This window comes from Balaenoptera ricei, chromosome 2 (assembly GCF_028023285.1).
Source record: "Balaenoptera ricei isolate mBalRic1 chromosome 2, mBalRic1.hap2, whole genome shotgun sequence".
NCBI classification, from domain to species: Eukaryota; Metazoa; Chordata; class Mammalia; order Artiodactyla; family Balaenopteridae; genus Balaenoptera; species Balaenoptera ricei.
In genome coordinates this window covers 27806094-27822531 of record NC_082640.1, presented here as the reverse complement: position 1 = coordinate 27822531, position 16438 = coordinate 27806094, and the positions used below count along the sequence as shown (strand labels likewise).

The window sequence follows — 16438 nt, the reverse complement described above, 5'->3', positions numbered from 1 at the left end:
GTATCATGATGCAGAAGGTGCCGCCACCCCAGAAGGTTCCCCGCAAGTGATCCCTGCTGTGCTCCCAGACTCACCGGCCTCAGTCACTAGAGCATCACCATTTCTAGGGCTTCAGGTAAGTGAACCTGTTCCACAGGTGTTCCTTTGTGCCCCTAACTTCACTTAGCACAATGCTTTGAGACTCACGGATATTGAGTGTATCAGTATTTTGGTCCCCTTTATGGCTGAGCGGCATTTCACTGTGTGGGTATTTCACGGTATTTCCCTGTGTGGACACCACGCGGGAGAAATGAGGCTGGCTCAAGTTCTGTGTGGACCGATGCTTTCACTTCTCTTGGGTAAACGCTCAGGAGTAGGACCACCGGGCTTTACAGGCAGTGCAAGTTAGCACTGGAAGATACCACAGACCCGTTTCTGTGCTCACAGCGCCTGCACCACAGGGACCGGGGTGGGGGGTTCCATGAGGAACTCAAGGCCTGTGTCGCCCCGAGACCTGCCTCTCTCCTGAACCCACAGCTCACACTGTCCACAGGGCCCATTTGCAGTTAACTATGTACTGCAACGCAACACACGTTTAGTGGCCTATTACAGCCCCTAGTAGAGAGAAGGCATTTGTAAAATCTGTGAATGAATAAACCTTATAAAGCCACCTCTTTTCCAGTATGCCTGCCTTTCCTGCTGAATCACAGGGTGGATTTTTTAAAAACAGGGTCAATCCTACTGGGGTTGAAGCCACCGCACCAAACAGAGAACTCCACAGGCACCCAACAGAGGATTGTCGGCTGAAACGACACTTATTCCTAAACAGCTCAGTGGGGTTGGGTGAAGGCAAGGGAATTACCAGGCCTGACCTTTTTCATAGATCTGCTGCTTGTCTTCCGGGGAAAGAGAGTTGACCTTTTGCTTCAGTTTTTCTGTTTCCAGCTGCATTTGTTTCTCGGAATACTTGTCGTCTGGTTTCATTGATAAAGTCAACTTATGCTGATTATTCTGCAACAAAAAAGCCAAATTAAAACAAGATTTTAACATGTCCAGCACCGAGACAGCCTCGAGCACGGTGCTCTCGGCCCTGCAGTTCCGTTTTCCCATTTCACAGTCACGACGACAGAACTCGCCCCAAAGGGCTGTGTGCGGAGAGCCTGTGAGCCACACGCAATCCTTGAGGTCCACACACAGTCCTCGAGGTCCACGTGCTCTGCGGGGATGACGTGCTCCACACAGGCCGGTGCTGTTACACGACCACTGTGGTTACTACATCTTAACCACAAACGCGTTGACATTCAACGTTCCCTTTACACGTTGGTTGTACAAAGAAACTGCTTGCACTTTTTAATATTATAAACCTTTGGCTTTAGTCTAAATCGAAAATAACGTAGAATAAAGTAATTTAATTTTTATTTAGTCTTCATTATACTGTTAACTTCTCAAAGGCTGGGACTATATTCTGCACTCAGTATTTCATAAATTATGAGGACAAAACAGATGCTGCCCTAACGTGAAAATAAACGTTAGGTAACTTAATGTGCCCCTGATTTACGCAGCCTCTAGAAACACACGCACACAAAAGGCTCACCTGTGACACTACACAGAGTGGGAGAATTATAGCACGACAAGCACTTCATGCGAAATAACTCGTAACTCAAGAGAGACTGCTGGCCGAATGGCCCCAAATGTTGGTGCAGAGGAACGTGGCTCTCACTCATGGCAGGATGGTGTCGTCCACCCACCCCCCGACCCCCGGGGCAAGGGAGGTAGATGACATTCTGTCCTATCAGTGACCATCCACCAAGGAACACACATCAAGCACAAAAGCCCACAAATCTGTGGAGACAAACAAGCGAGCACCAGAAGACGCCTTGGTAAAAACCACCAGAATATTTACACATTTAGGCGACTCTTCTCATATTCCATGTATCCTATTACCAAAACACGACAAAAACACGGGCAGATGTTTTGTTATACACATACCTACACGCATTCATATGTAAAAAAACATGCACATATTCATATAAAAACCAACCTGCCTAAGAATCTGGAAAATTGAATTTTTAAAGCTAATATGACCACTTACAATTTTAATTAGTAAGTAAGAAATTATGTCACCTGTCTGTTAGCAGAAAGGGACTTACACAGTGTAGATTATATTCCTAATGTTCCCTTCATTGTTATAAAATTCAACTTCAAAACTACAGACATAAATCCTCCAAGTTTCTTACCTTAAAATACTGTTTTACTTTTTCTTGCAAAAACTTTGGATTTTCCTCCAGGCACTTCCGGAAACGAGCCACCTGACTCCCGAGCTTGAGGAGCTCCACAGGGTCCCCATCGTGATTCCAGCAGGAAGCTATGTACTGCAACGGGGGTCACGACATGCGGCACGTTACCTGTGAACTCGGCGTCGGCTCAGCCAACATCCAAGCCTGTCTTTTCATTAAGACTCAGTTTCCATATTTAAAAATACCACAGATGACTGTCCATGACAAAAATTAAGTCATTCTTTGGCTAGAAGAAGGAAAACTAAACTCATTTTATGTGAGTTTTTTCCCTAACAAATTAAAAAGCACAGGTTCAAAAATTACTTTTTGGAAAATATAATTACTAATAGTTATCATAAATCCCTATCCGTTTAAAGCACTCTGCATAAATCTATTAAAAAATAAGACATCGAAAAGCTAATGAAGTAAGCTAATAAAAAGACAAGGAATGTATTATTAAAATTAAATTAACAGTAATTTTATACCCGATCCAAAACACCATAACTTTCAAGGTTCAAATGAAAGGTGCTGTGAATAACAATCTATATTTTCGAGAACCACTAATTATAAAGGTAATAAAAAAAGAGAAATGAGGTGTTTGAGCAATACACACAGACGTCAGGGCGAGTCCAAAGCTGACAGACTGGTGCTTCATCTGTATCTCAATTTTATGAAGTAACGCTTCGATTCGATCATCTTCAAATCCTTTCCTATAGAAACACCAAGAACTCAGATGTTGAGAAGAAATCCATGTTTCTGAACAAGGCAGCTCCCATGAAGCAGCGTGTGTTCTGTGACGTAAAGTGCCCCCTGCACTAAGGAGGGGGGACTCCAGCCCAGCCCCAGAGACACCGCACATACTCGATGATGTCATCCAGCGTCCTATCCACGAGGTCCCGGACTGTCTGAATGTCCTTCTCTGCGATACCCTGCAGGCCCACGCTGAAGTAGGCCTCCCGTGTGCAGCCATTGTACCTGGGATACAAAAGCAGGTAATGCGTTAGAATTTGTACAGCCTCCATCACTCGTTTATAAGATGCTTTACTGAGATCAAACCCTCTACAGGACACAGGCAAGGACTCCCCCATGAGAAAGCCAGTAAAGCAGCGTCCTCGGGGATTTGCTGCTCAGATACAACTGGTCACATTTACATTCATGTCCTTTTAACATTTCTAAAAACCACCACAATTTAAATTTTAGATTTTAGGCAGAATAAGTCTAGAGAGTTTTACAAAATCTTAAGATTTCAAAGAATATTTAATGGCCTGATTTTTAAAACAGGCAGCAGTATGCCATTCTGAGATCTTAGAAGAGCCACCTTGTTGGGTTTTGTTTTTTTGGCCAAATGTCCCCTGCAGGGGACACAAACAGCCTGTCCTGGAACCATAGCTGGGGCGGGAAGAGGGCCGTCCTGTGACTATGGGATGTGGAGCATCTACACCCTTGACTCCCGCCCATGAGCTGCCAGTTGTGACAACCTAAAATGTGTCCAGACATTGTGAAATGTCAAAATTGCCCCTGATCGTGGACTAATGATCTGATCTGGTAATAAAACGTACCCAACGTCAGGGGAAAAGTCTGTGCCGAGTCCAGATTCAATGAGGGCTTTGTAGAAGGGGGAGTTGGGGCCACTGATCAAGAGTGAAGACAGAAGGTTCAGCGTGAAGGCTTCAAATGTGTCAGTGATGCTTCATTTATAAAAACAGGAGGGGGAGGAAAAAAGGGAAACGGTTGGCCCTTATAAATGTTTTCAAAATTATTAAAATCACTACTAAATTGACACTTATTTCCCCCCAAAACTGAAATTCTACTAGAAATTCTTGCATTTCAACCTCTATTTTAACAGTTACATGGGTAAAGAGAGTATTTTTTGATTTTCAAAGCTCTCGTATGCTGGGATTCTGGGGCTCCCAAACCCTGAGGCTAACAGAGCTGCACATCGCATGCTATCACACAACAGGGTGCCCAGCACCCTGACGCGCACTGTTTCAGTATAACCGCACCGCCCACACGCAGATGAGAGACACACAGGAAACGGGGCCATTCGGTCAGGCTGTGCAGCTGCAGAGGGCAGACACCGACAGCGCGGCAGGACCCCTTCCTGCCCACACGCCCTGCGGGCCCAGGCCTCTGGGATTACAGTCGTGTGAACAGTGTTCTTTCAAGGCCACAGTTCACAGTGCTCTTATCACGCACAGAGGCATCCCTGACCCCAACACTAAACCCAAACCATCCCAGACGTTGTTACAAACACCCCACACCTACCACTGCTGGACTCCCGAATTCTTACCGCCCACTCACTTACGCCCAAGTGGAGCGTCCTCCGCCCCCGACCTCCCAGGTACCCCGTCCCCACTGGCTCGGCAGCGTGCGCTCTACGCACACTCACTCTGGCAGGAGGAAGCTGACACTGATGGTCGTCTGCTCTGAGGAGCCCGTGGCCAGCGAGTCCGGGGCACACGTGACCTGGAACTCCCTCTGGAAGAGGACAGAGCGTGTGTGAAGGGGTTCAAACAAGCACAGGTTACCTGATGTATAAAAATTGGCACAGCCCACGGCATCTGAAAACCCTATTAACACATGCCCGCGCCTCCATGTCACGTATCTGACAGGCCTGGTGACACTGATGACTCTGGACCTGGCACTTACAGGCTTATCCCAAGGCTTCTGGGCTGGCACTGCGGTACGTGGCTTGATTCTCTGAAATTTACTCAGTGCTTCTTCATGAATTTGTTTCAGATGCTGTTCTAGCGGAAAATTACCGTAAGTGAAGAACCTGAAATTTTGAGAGAATACCTTAGTCTATTTTAGGTTAAAAGATTAGAAATCAACACAGACGGCTTAGCGTGAACTGGAGGGTGTGCAGGACATGACAGCCGATAACACGCCACTTTCCACGCTGAAGTGAACTTCACACAGGAACACCTTTTTTCACTTAATTTAACCACAAACACCAAAGAGGCTTTTGCTTTTTACAAGATGTGGTTCAAACAAAACACAAATTATACAAAAGGGATTAATTAAATGTAGTCTGGCAAAAATTGCTCTTCATTTTGAATCTACTATAAAGGTGTTTCAAAAACCAAATAAGTTGCACATTAAAATACTTAAGACCTTAGCTACAGTAACACAATAATCCACCTAAGACTACCAAACAAAATTTAATTCACAAACTTCAAACTTAGGCTACAAGTTTCAGGTCACACATGTTTTTAAGACAACATATTATTCATCGGGGATAAAGAAGACAATGACAGACTTCATCTTTGTAACAGAATGCTGTGTGAGCTACGATTAAGGGCTAGGGAAGTAGCATCCTCAAGATCCCGTCACATCTCCCACTCGGAATTTAGAATGTGATAATCCAGTGGCAACAAGCACCCCTGGTGCCGTCCAAACACAGTCTCTATATGCCCATCTGCATTTATCTCCAGAACTCCCTGGAGAAAAGGCCAGCTACGGATTGGGAGCAGACTGAGCCTGGATTTGGGGCTGGGGCAGAAACCAATGAAGTTACTGAAGACTAAAGACCTTCAGAAAGACAGGATGACTGTCAAGGAGCTTCCTTAGGCCGCAGTGGGGCAAATTTGAGCATTAAAAAAATTTATTTTAATTTCACTTGATCACACCTTAAATATACACATATAGGAAAACGTTTCCATGAGGTTGTAATGATATTTAAAAAAATGAAATAATTCAAACAAGACTAAAAAAAGTCCTTTCTGTCGTCATTGGAGGAGTGCCAGCCCCCAAAACTGGACAGCCAAGGGAAACCTCACTCCCACTGCCCACCCCCCGCCTTTCCTGGGAGAACCGTACTTCAGGGTAAGCTCTTCTTTATAGAAACCCAGCCAATAAATATAGAAGAAATTACAGAATCCTTTAGAAAATTTGCAAACCCTATCACAGGAAATGCTCCAGGCAACAATTATCACTTAACATAAGAGCCGCTCCCAGGCTGTGAGGAGCGTGACTACTCTCGGGGCCAGCACGCCAATCCAGCAGCCGGCCTGGGTCCGCAGGGGGAGCGGGGCTTTCAGTGGGGGGAGGTCGCCATCACCATCCTACCAGCCCTGGCATTCCCGCTGGGTGCAGCAGGCACGCAGGCATCACCTACGAGGGTGCAGGCAGTCTCTGGACCCACGTCCAGCTCTCTGGAAACACAGGAGCACGTCCGCCGATACCAGAGAAGCGGCGAGACGCCCCAAGAGGCGAGAAAGTCAAGAGGGGGCCTGGCCTAATGTCTTCAACTGGTCCATGAGAATGAGGAGGGGGCACTGTCCCACTAGAAAGGGTGCTTAGGAGACACGGCGGGGAAAGGCAGTTTGTGGGCCTCATCTGATCAAACATTTTGGAGACAACTGGAAAATCAATTTGGGCTGAGGGATAGGTGGTTCTAATCAATTATTTTTTATCTTGTTAAACGTGAAAATGGTATTATCTTACGTAAAAGAACATCCTCGAACATATCTACATGTATCTATGTGTACCTACGCACACGTCCAAAGGATGAAGCTACACGGTAAGCGTACGGAGATCATCGTTCTACTCTCTACACGCTCCTGGATGCTTTAGACTTTTCATAATTTAAATTTAAACATTTCACACTTAAAATAATCTTGCAAGTATGACTTTACATGAACGCTTAATGTATTTGCAAACACAGCTATTAGCGTTTTATTATTAACGATATCTAACACAAGCAATCTATCAGGAAGTAAATCTCTGAGGTTTAATGATGCAGCCGCCACTTCGGGGGCACCTCTCCAGGGACCGTGTCAGCCTGCGAGGAGGACCTGCCAGCCTCCCCTGTCACCCCCTCAGCACAAAGCTGGGCCGCAGAGGAGGTGGGCGGGCAGGCTGGACCCTCACTGTGCTGGGAGTGTGAGAGTTACTGCTGCAGACCCGAAGGAGTGTCTAAACGCACACAATTGTTACGCAAACCTTTCCAAGCCGAACTGGAGAGAAGCATGACAGTGCAAGGAAAGCAAACACCTGGCACTGAGCTTCACAAGGCAGAGTCACCTGGCGTTGCTGGGGTGGTAGTGTGTGGCGTGGAACTGTCTGAGCTGCTCCCACGTGAGGTCTGGGATGCACAAGGGGTCCCCTCCGGAGACCACTGAGTACGTGTGGTCGGGAAGCAGGCGGCTCTGAACGTGCTGTGAGAATATCCTCTCGTTATCTGTCTTAAGTAAAAGTACACGTGTACGTGAAGACCAACGCAGGCACTGTTCATGTAATTCAACAAATCAGCCACGTCCTGGGAGCACACCCACCAACATCCCGCAAGGACAACTGTTCTCGTGGTACATGAGGACACCCACTGATGCATCTTTCAGCCATGAAGTGATGTTAATTAAGGTGTGTGCGATGTTTTTTCAGGCGTGGTGCTACCGCACACTTTTAAACCCTACAGTAAAGTGTACACATAACTTTTACACGCACCGGAGCCAAAAAAATCCCTGTGACCCGCTTTACTGAGACATTCACTTTATGCACTAGTCTTTACTGAAAACTTGATTTGTAATTAGATCTGTAAACCCCACCGTATACTCGGGCAAGAGAGAGTGGAAAAGACAAGGTCTCGGGACCGTCAGGAACGCGGTCTTCACCTGGCTGAGCCCCTGCAGGTCACAGGGCACTGTGGCTCCCACACCACAGCTGGGAACTGCTGCCCAGCTCGCTGTCCTGCGGCCCTGCTCACGGCACTGCGCCCGCTAATTCCAGTTCTCACAGTGAGAAAACTGTGACATGGCAGGACGCCAACTAGCTACCAAGCCTATTTGTACTTCAACACTTTATACAGTAAGATAATTTAACCCAACATGAAAAAGGAAAACACTCACAAACGCTCCCTTCATTTCGTTAAAGACGACTCCTTTAAAGACCAAGGGCGTCTGGGGGTCACTGGGATCCTCATGTTCTAGTCGCCATCCTTCCTGACTAAAGAGTAACAAACAATTACACGGGGACGGTCACTCTATCATTAAGGTAAAGATCAATTAACCAATCACAACATACCAGAAATCCAGTTCCCGCAAGCAGGGAAAGAAGGCTGCGTCCAAATACACGGATAGGAGGTTCTGGAAGTCCTTGGGGTTTTGTGTGGAAAATGGGTACAGGGTGTAATCACTAGCTGGACACAATGAAGAGGGAGATTTTAAATACAGCAGTTCCCGCAGGACTCCTCCACCTCAGCCCCGTCTCAGCCTCACAGCAGACCTGACCTGGCAGGGGCAGAGAGCCAGCAGCGCCCACTCCGGGCGGCAGGTCTGGCGCCCGGGTCACCCGCGGGCCCAGAGGACGGCCTGGCCTGCAGAGCGCCCACTGCGTGTGCCCAGCCGCCCCCGTCGCCGGCCCGTCACTGCCCGGCTTCCTGCAGTCACCACCCAGACACCAGCACCATCACCGCTAACCTAGGCTCCAGAGGCCGAGCTTTATAACACTACTCCCCAAAGAAAATGGCTGTCACCTTTTCCAGAAAAAACTCAGACACATTTCTCCTAAAACTCCAGGTTTTATAATCAACCACAATTTGGCTTTCCCAAATGATTACGCTTCTAACGTCCTCCAGACAGGGAATGGGAAATCTACCCCAGTCTCCTGAGTGCCAACACCCCACCCCCTCCCGCCATCTCAGAAACCGCGGGAAGGCAGGGCTGTGTCCCCAGACCGCGCCTCACCCGTGAAGGCGTTCATGAACGTAGACAGCGACCTGTTCAGCATCTTGAAGAAGGGGTCCCGGCAGGGGTACCTCTGAGAGCCGCACAGGACCGTGTGCTCCAGGACGTGCGGGGCGCCGCGGCTGTCCGCGGGGGCGGTGCGGAACTGCACACTGCGGGGACAGGTCCACACCCGGTGAGCCACCGCCTGGCCGGGGGGAGCGGAGGAGGGAAGCTCCTCGACTCTCCCGGTTAAATTGTTGAAGGTGCGGTAGATGCTCCAAGCAGAGCATCCAGGCCGTGCCCTCAGGACGCAGCACACACCTGAACAGGTTGTTTCTGTCCTCTCTGGCCAGGTGCAAGTGCTGTGCCCCCGTGCTGTCATGGCTGAGTTTCACGGCGGTCAGCGACAGCTCAGGAACAGACGTTACCTGAACCAACGAGGAAAACAGGAACAATTCAACTCGGCTGGAAAGGCGTCCGGGACGGTGACAGTGCATCCACGGCTGCGGGACCAGCTCCTCTGCCGGAGGCCAAGGCAGTACTGGCAGGAACCACCATGTCCAGAGTCCACAGACCAGGCAGGCAGGACCCGGGGCTGAGGACAAGGCACACCCACACCTTCTCTCCTCAATGCTCACTGTTGCCTAGGAATTTCCTGACTGCGCCACAGGTAACGCTGGGAAGCAAGCGTTCCCACCCCATCAGGGTGATGAGGCAGTTTGCTAAGACCACAGAGCCTGGATTGAGACCCCTTCTGTCACACCAGGCTGCCCCAAAGGAGATCAGGCTTTCGTCTGGAATGTCTGTGGTGTCTCTCGCACACTTCATCTCCGGGGACACTCAGAACAGCCCCGCCGGGAGGTAAACACGGGGATGGACCTGAGCCTGGGGCACCTGAAGGATGTTCTTGGGACTAAATTTTGCTTCTACTGGTTTATGAGTTCCTGGCGGTGAGCTGGGGCTATCGCCAGTTACATGTTCCTAGTGGGAGGGTCCATGAGGGTACAGATCACTCCCCACAGAGGCAAACCCATTCTCACCCCTGGTGGAGGTTGTGTGTGCGTGCGTGCTTCTGTAACTTCCACTGTCCTTGGTACTAAAGCAACTGTGTCAAGGCCCCTCTCCTTCAACCGCAGTACCACGTCATCGTAACCACCACACAGCCGTGAGAGTGACCTGTCTTCGCTGACAACTTACTGGCAGGGCAGAGATTAGAACTCGGGTGTCCTGAGCCTGCTCTGGGGGCCCTGCCACAAAAGCTATCTGCTTCAAGTGTTCTACTGATGCCCACGTAAGTTATACCCATGAAATCATTTATGTCTCGAAATCACTTATACCTCAGAGCTCACAACTGTACTTTGTAAGATGTGATCAATGAATTTAAAACCAGAAGGCCTCTTAAACAGCTTTCACAGTAACTGTTTCTAAAAAGCATGATAGCCTATCATAAACTAAGTTTCTACAAAACTTGAAACATAAAGGAAAAGAATCAGCCTCTGAACAAGGTATTATTAACCACAACTGTATTAGAAATCCCAAGTCCCCTGAGAAGTCTTTAGGGGCCTCACAATGCTCTCGCCCACAGCCATGAACCCCTCTAAGTGGCTCAAAGCTCCTGGACCCTGCCTTGAACACTCCCTGCCCCTGCGCTGGGCCCGCTCCCGTTGCCTGGAGACAGATGGCGGCTCTCCTTTCCTGCTCCACGAACCCGTCCCCACCCAGCGCCCAGCAGCCCCCTCTCCTGCGTCTTCCTCTTGCTCTCCGCACCTCAGCATGCTCTTCCTTGTCCTGCAGCTGCACACGTGTCCTTCTGTGAGCTGCCTGCCTTTGTTTTCATTAGAGTGTCAAGCACAGTGTGAAACCAGCAACCAGTCAATTATGTGATGTGCCTTGTTTTCAATTATAGCATTAAAGAAAAAAACAATGTGAAAGTTTAAGCCAAACAAAGCAATAACCAAATAAAATCCATTTTTACATAAACTTAAGAACCTATAGGCCCACAATCTCTTTTCTATAATCCTGAAACCCAAATGGCTCAAAAACAGAAAGATTTTGCCTAAGTTTGGAGCAAACTCAGCCGATGGTGAAACTTGACCTGAATAGATGTGGGGCCTTCAGTCTTCATTACCAGTCATGACTGATGCAGAAACAAAAACGCGTTCATTTACTTTCTGAGCTCTGAAAAGATGTGAGGCGTCTAGGGGTTCAGGGAAGGGATTAGGGATCTGTACTCATTTAAGAGACAGAAAATCCCTTCATTTGCAAACTCCGCTCCGTTGAGCACCTGCTGTGAAACAGGAGGAAGCCAGGGCCTGGGGACACAGATGAAAACCCCTGCGGTCTCTGCTCTGGGACCTGACACAGGAAGAGCACACAGGGCCTACCTGGCTGACTGTGAAGCCGTGGATCTTCTCTCCGACCCGGTACCGCAGCAGCGCCCTCTCACAGGCCGTGGTGCTTGCCCACCTCCATGCTCCAAGGCTGGCGCTCCTATGTTTAAGGAAAATAATCAAAGTTACATGATTTGCAGGGAGACTGGCTAACATAATTCAGCAACATAATGAAAACAATGTCATGGGATAAAGAATTCAAAGAAAAATGAAAACCTGCATCTTCTAAACACATTCCAGGAAATTTCCATTAAAGTTCTTTCAGTTTTATCTCAACTCATGCAACGTCGATAAATAAATGTTGAAAACCTGTTATTTGTACGTGTCCATAAATAACTATAATACAATTATGACACCAATTTCCCTTGTGTAGAAAACAACTCATGTCAAAATCACAGTATCCCAATAAACTCAGTCTACAATAAAGTCCCATTATGTACCTTCCAAATGGGTGAAAACCAAGAAGTCTAGTATTACCAGGGACTCACACACAGCCACTGGGTGTGCACACTGAATGGAGACTGCGGAAGAGCACTGGCCTTATTCAGATTAGCACTTCATTCCCCTGGATGTACGTGCCCTGGAGACCTGTGCTCATGCCCCGGTGCGCGCGCCCGTACACACACACACACACACACACACACACACACACACGCATACACCATTCCCAAGAGCCCCAAACCCCAGTGGCCCAGATGTCCAGCAACAGAAAACACGTAAATTGTGGACTATTCGGTTGATAAACTTGGTCCTAAGAATGAACGGACTACAGCTACATGTATCCAAGAAGTGGGCACATGATGCTAAAGCCAAAAAAACTACAAAAGACAGACACAATATTAGTCTAAACAGGTACTGTTCCATCAGGCAACGCTGTATCGTGGGAGTATAGATGGATGGCAAAAACACAAAGAAAAATTAGGAGGTTATTTCTGTAAACCAGAAGGGAGATTTCATTTAAGAGGGAGGAGAATTATGACGTATGATGGGTAAGGGGTAATCTTAAACTGGGTAATGGTGACACAGCTTATTTTTAAATAATTTTTCTCTCAACTGCATTATACGTTTTATGGTGTTTTCTACATTAACGAGGTATCCCAAAAACACCTCTTTTATGTAAGATAAGCACAGAATACACTGACTCATTCAATATCAGGCAATAGTATGGGAATGTTTCTATAAACAACTAGCATTTCCCTCCCCGATTTAACCACTCTTAGAATTATGAGCTAGAGGATTTTAACCCAAAACACCAATAAGGGCAGCCCAACAACAGACACCCCCCTGCTCCCTCCCCTGGGCTAACAGCAGCTAAACTCCACCACAAACTCAACAAGATTCTCTGAATTAGCGTGAAACTAAACAACTCATCTTTCTTTAAAACGTAAAATGTTGCGATATTTTACAAACTCAACAAGATTCTGTGAATTAGCACGAAACTAAACAATTCATCTTTGTTTAAAAAGTTTAAAAAGTATTGTCCTATTTTACAAACTCAAAAGAAATGATACTCATTCAGGGTTTGCAGCTAAACACTCTTTTTCCATAAACCTTCTCATTAAACACAAAGCTCCTCCACTCCCAGAGGCGCCACTCTCATCAAGGCCGCAGATAAGTAAGCGCAGGTGCGGAGCCTGAGGCCTCCCTGCCCACAACTACACACAGGGAAATGGAGTTAACGCCTAATGAGACCCGTAACTACCGCCTAATTTTATTCTCGCATTAATATCCACACCAAGGACAGTCTTCACCTCAAAAGCCCCGACAACCTGCACGCAGGGCCACCTCTCTGGGAGGCCCGGGGTGAGCGGGGTCAGGCCAGGTCCTCGACGGCTATATCCCAGTCATTCCTGGCTGCAGCACCCCAACCCTGGTAACTGGACAGGAACTCCCTTCCTCTGGGGGAGAGGCCACTGGAGGGGCTGCTCTGCCATCCCGATGGGCTCTCGGAGCGGGAGGTCCCGGGCGAGGGGCCCCGGGGTGCACGAGCCACCAGACGAGAGGGCCGGGGGTGCGGGAGGCCCCAGCAGAGGAGCCCCGGGGTGCAGGAGCCCCGAGGCGGAGGGACCCCGGGAGCCCCAGAACAAGGAGTTGAGGTGCGGCACCCCAAACCAGAGAGAGAGACCCCAAGGCCTCCAGCACCCGCCCGCCCACCGGGCTCCCAGCGCCCTCGCCGCCCACCTTCCCTCCCCGCTTCACTTTCCCCTCCCCTTCCTCGCTCCCCACAAACTTCCCCCTTTCCTCCTCCCCGCCCCGCGACCCCCGCTGTCTCTCACCGGCCGCTCAGCCTCCGCAGCACGCCCCTGGTCCTCCACCCGCTGCGCCACATGGCTTAAGACCGACGCACCGCCGGCCGTGACCCCACTTAACCCGACGCACAGCGCGGGGCGGGACGAGCCGGCCGCCACCCTATTGGTCAGCGCGCAGGGCGACGGCCCCTCCAAAAGGCTGGCGAGGAAGGGGGAGGGACTCGAGGGCGGGGAGGGCGAGGCGAAGGAGGGGCGGGGCTGAGAGCCACGGGCAGGCGGAGGGAGGGGCGGGGCCTGCGCAGGGGAGGGGCGGGCGTGTGCAGGGGAGGGGCGGACTTAACGCTGAGCCAGGTGAATTGCGTGGTCCTCTGGCCACAGGTGGGCGCTGGTCTCCGGGATGGAGGTTGTGCGTACTCAGGCGTCCATTAGCAGGTCTCGGGCAGTGAAGTGAGAAGGGCGTCCAGCTTCAGGCTCCTGCCGGGTGCCCTAGCCCCGGGCTGTGTAGCTTCGTGGATAAGGTTCGAGCGCTGCATCACCTGCTTTCCAGGGCCACGATTCCATGATGTCATGCTCTTACTTACGAACGGTCCCAACCAGAATATCCCCAGCAAACCGCAGGGCAGCTCCCCACCGGCATTTCGTGCCTGGGGGGGAATACACACGTGGCCTTCTCGAACCTCAGGGATTGGCTCCAGGAGGGCAGAGCATGAGTGGGTGGGCCGGCAGGCGGCTGTGGGCTGTCGAGGGCATTTGGGATTAAACACACCTGGGCACGGTATGGGAGGGACTTGGAAGAATGCAGGACCCGAGTCTGACCTCAGTTTCTCAGAGCTTTTGTTTCCTCCATTCTCTAGACTCCCGCATCCCACCCATCCCCTCCCCCATCCCACGACTTCAAAGGGACTCATATCTCCCTGCCCCTTCCTCCAGGCTCTAAAGAAAGAACGCTAAGTAGACAGGTGCAATTGATTTTAACACGAAACGCTTTGACAGCAACGTAAAGGGTAATAAGGCAAGGAAAAGTAACCAAAGCCTACAAAAACCTCTCCACAATGCAGAGGATTCTGCAGTTAACCAGTTATTCAGAGGAGAATCCAGCTGAACCAGGACAAACAAGGGTAATGATGAGAAGGTAAGGACACAAACATACTCCGTGCAAATACCTTTCCTCTGATGAGAATTTGGGTGATAAATGTTAGACCCACAACATCTCTGTGATCTTGGGGGAGACAGTTGGGTGTTATTAACCCTGCTGTGATTGTGCAGGAAACTGAGGCACTGGAAGGTTCTAGAATTTTGATCTCTGAAGAATAAATGCTACATAAATCCAGCAATTGCCACTCAGTAGAATGTTTCCACAGCATAAACCTCACTGATGGCTGACCTACACATACACACTAAGAATTTATACATAATTATTTTGAGCAGCACCAACATAATATTAACATTCATATGTAATCTCAATTTACATTAACACAAATCTCTGCAAGGTAGAAAAACATCAAAAATTGTCTATGCAATATCCTGTGTTACAAAAACAGATCCTATGTTATAATGAAACGTGTTAGTAAGATTAGCAAGTGAGCATTCTCAGAATAGACTGTGCCTGGGACACAGAAAGGCAATCAAGTGAATATCGGAGTGTCACGCGTAGAACTGTGTCTCCCCAAAAAGATATGTTGAAGCCCTAACCCCCAGAACCTCAGAATGTGACCTCATTCAGAAATAGGGTTTGTACTGAGGTAAACAAGTTAAAATGATAATCCAATATGACTGGTGTCTTTTTAAAAGGAGATAGTTAGGCACCTTGACACACACAGGAAAAGACCACGTGAAGATGAAGGCAAAGATTGAAGTGATGCTTCTACAAGCCAAGGTACCCAAGGATTACCAGCAACACCAGAAGCTGGGGGAGAGCTATGAACAGATTCTCCCTCACAGCCTCAAAATGAACCAATCTGCCAATACCTTGATCTCCAAATTCTGGACTCCGGAATGATGAGACAGTAAATTTCTGCTGTGCTAAGCCACTCAGTTTGTGGTACTTTGTTACAAAGCCCTAGCAAACTAATACCAAGATGTCAAGGTTCTTTTACCTCCAGAAGAAAAATATGAAGTAGTTTAACTGAATATGTTGTTTTCCAGGATTGCATGTCATCGATAAAATGCATGCTTTTGCAAATCCCTTATTTCTGAATCCTTCATAAACAGCAATCAAGTGATGACTGCTGGAAATGCAAAGTAAGTGTCTCCAAAGTTGGCATGAAGGAAAGGTATAAAATGTCAACAAACTCAGTGCTGATAACATGAAATAAGGGGAAACAGCCTCAGACTAAAACCCAAACTGCAATCCTAGCACTCTTTTTTTTCACTCAATAAATGTTTATTCTGTCACCTGTTTGCAACCACTGAACATTACTACTGATAAGTTTTCATAAAGCATTTCATCTTTCTGTTGAGCTTGTAAAAACGGGATCGTCTGTAAAGAGAAAGAGGCCCCAATTTTCTCCCAGTTGACTTTCAACCCTAAGGTCCTATAGTTTTGTCATCTTAGGTCTTAATTTTGACGTTGGTCACACACTGACTTCAGCCTTCTGTTTTATTTTGTCTGTTTAAAATGACCCATTCAGAAAGTCACATAATTTGGCAGATTTTAATTTCATTTCTACTTCTAGGTACATTCCCTGATGTCCACCTCTGATGCACATCACCTCTTCCCCTGAAATTAGTTTAACTTTGGGTGTTTTAAGTAGTTGTTTTAGAAAACCTAAGATGTTGTTGAGATTCCTCTTGGCTAAAATCCTTAATAATAATACTTAAAAAAAAACACTTTACAAATTTACATATAACTATGAGACAAAAAGGCCAGGATTAATGGT

The 16438-nt window shown here is 48.2% G+C and overlaps 1 protein-coding gene across 3 annotated transcripts in view; it reads right to left on the bottom strand.

Annotated features, from left to right (window-relative positions):
• The window catches only part of PITRM1 (pitrilysin metallopeptidase 1), a 31655-nt gene extending 17980 nt beyond the window's left edge, over window positions 1–13675 (bottom strand). For 2 of the 3 annotated variants that reach the window (XM_059912232.1, XM_059912233.1), the window contains exons 1-14: window positions 13587–13675; window positions 11305–11410; window positions 9242–9348; window positions 8939–9090; window positions 8277–8391; window positions 8102–8198; window positions 7281–7441; window positions 4905–5031; window positions 4645–4733; window positions 3815–3943; window positions 3117–3230; window positions 2869–2965; window positions 2217–2351; window positions 852–990 (exon numbers count right to left, since the gene is read on the bottom strand). In XM_059912232.1, coding sequence (XP_059768215.1) covers window positions 852–990; window positions 2217–2351; window positions 2869–2965; window positions 3117–3230; window positions 3815–3943; window positions 4645–4733; window positions 4905–5031; window positions 7281–7441; window positions 8102–8198; window positions 8277–8391; window positions 8939–9090; window positions 9242–9348; window positions 11305–11410; window positions 13587–13639 — 1621 coding nt within the window. In that variant the 5' untranslated portion in view covers window positions 13640–13675. Of the gene's footprint in view, window positions 1–851; window positions 991–2216; window positions 2352–2868; window positions 2966–3116; window positions 3231–3814; window positions 3944–4644; window positions 4734–4904; window positions 5032–7280; window positions 7442–8101; window positions 8199–8276; window positions 8392–8938; window positions 9091–9241; window positions 9349–11304; window positions 11411–13586 lie in introns of those variants that run through there. The other variant, XM_059912234.1, reaches the window with a different exon arrangement.
• Window positions 13676–16438: the final 2763 nt, after the last annotated feature.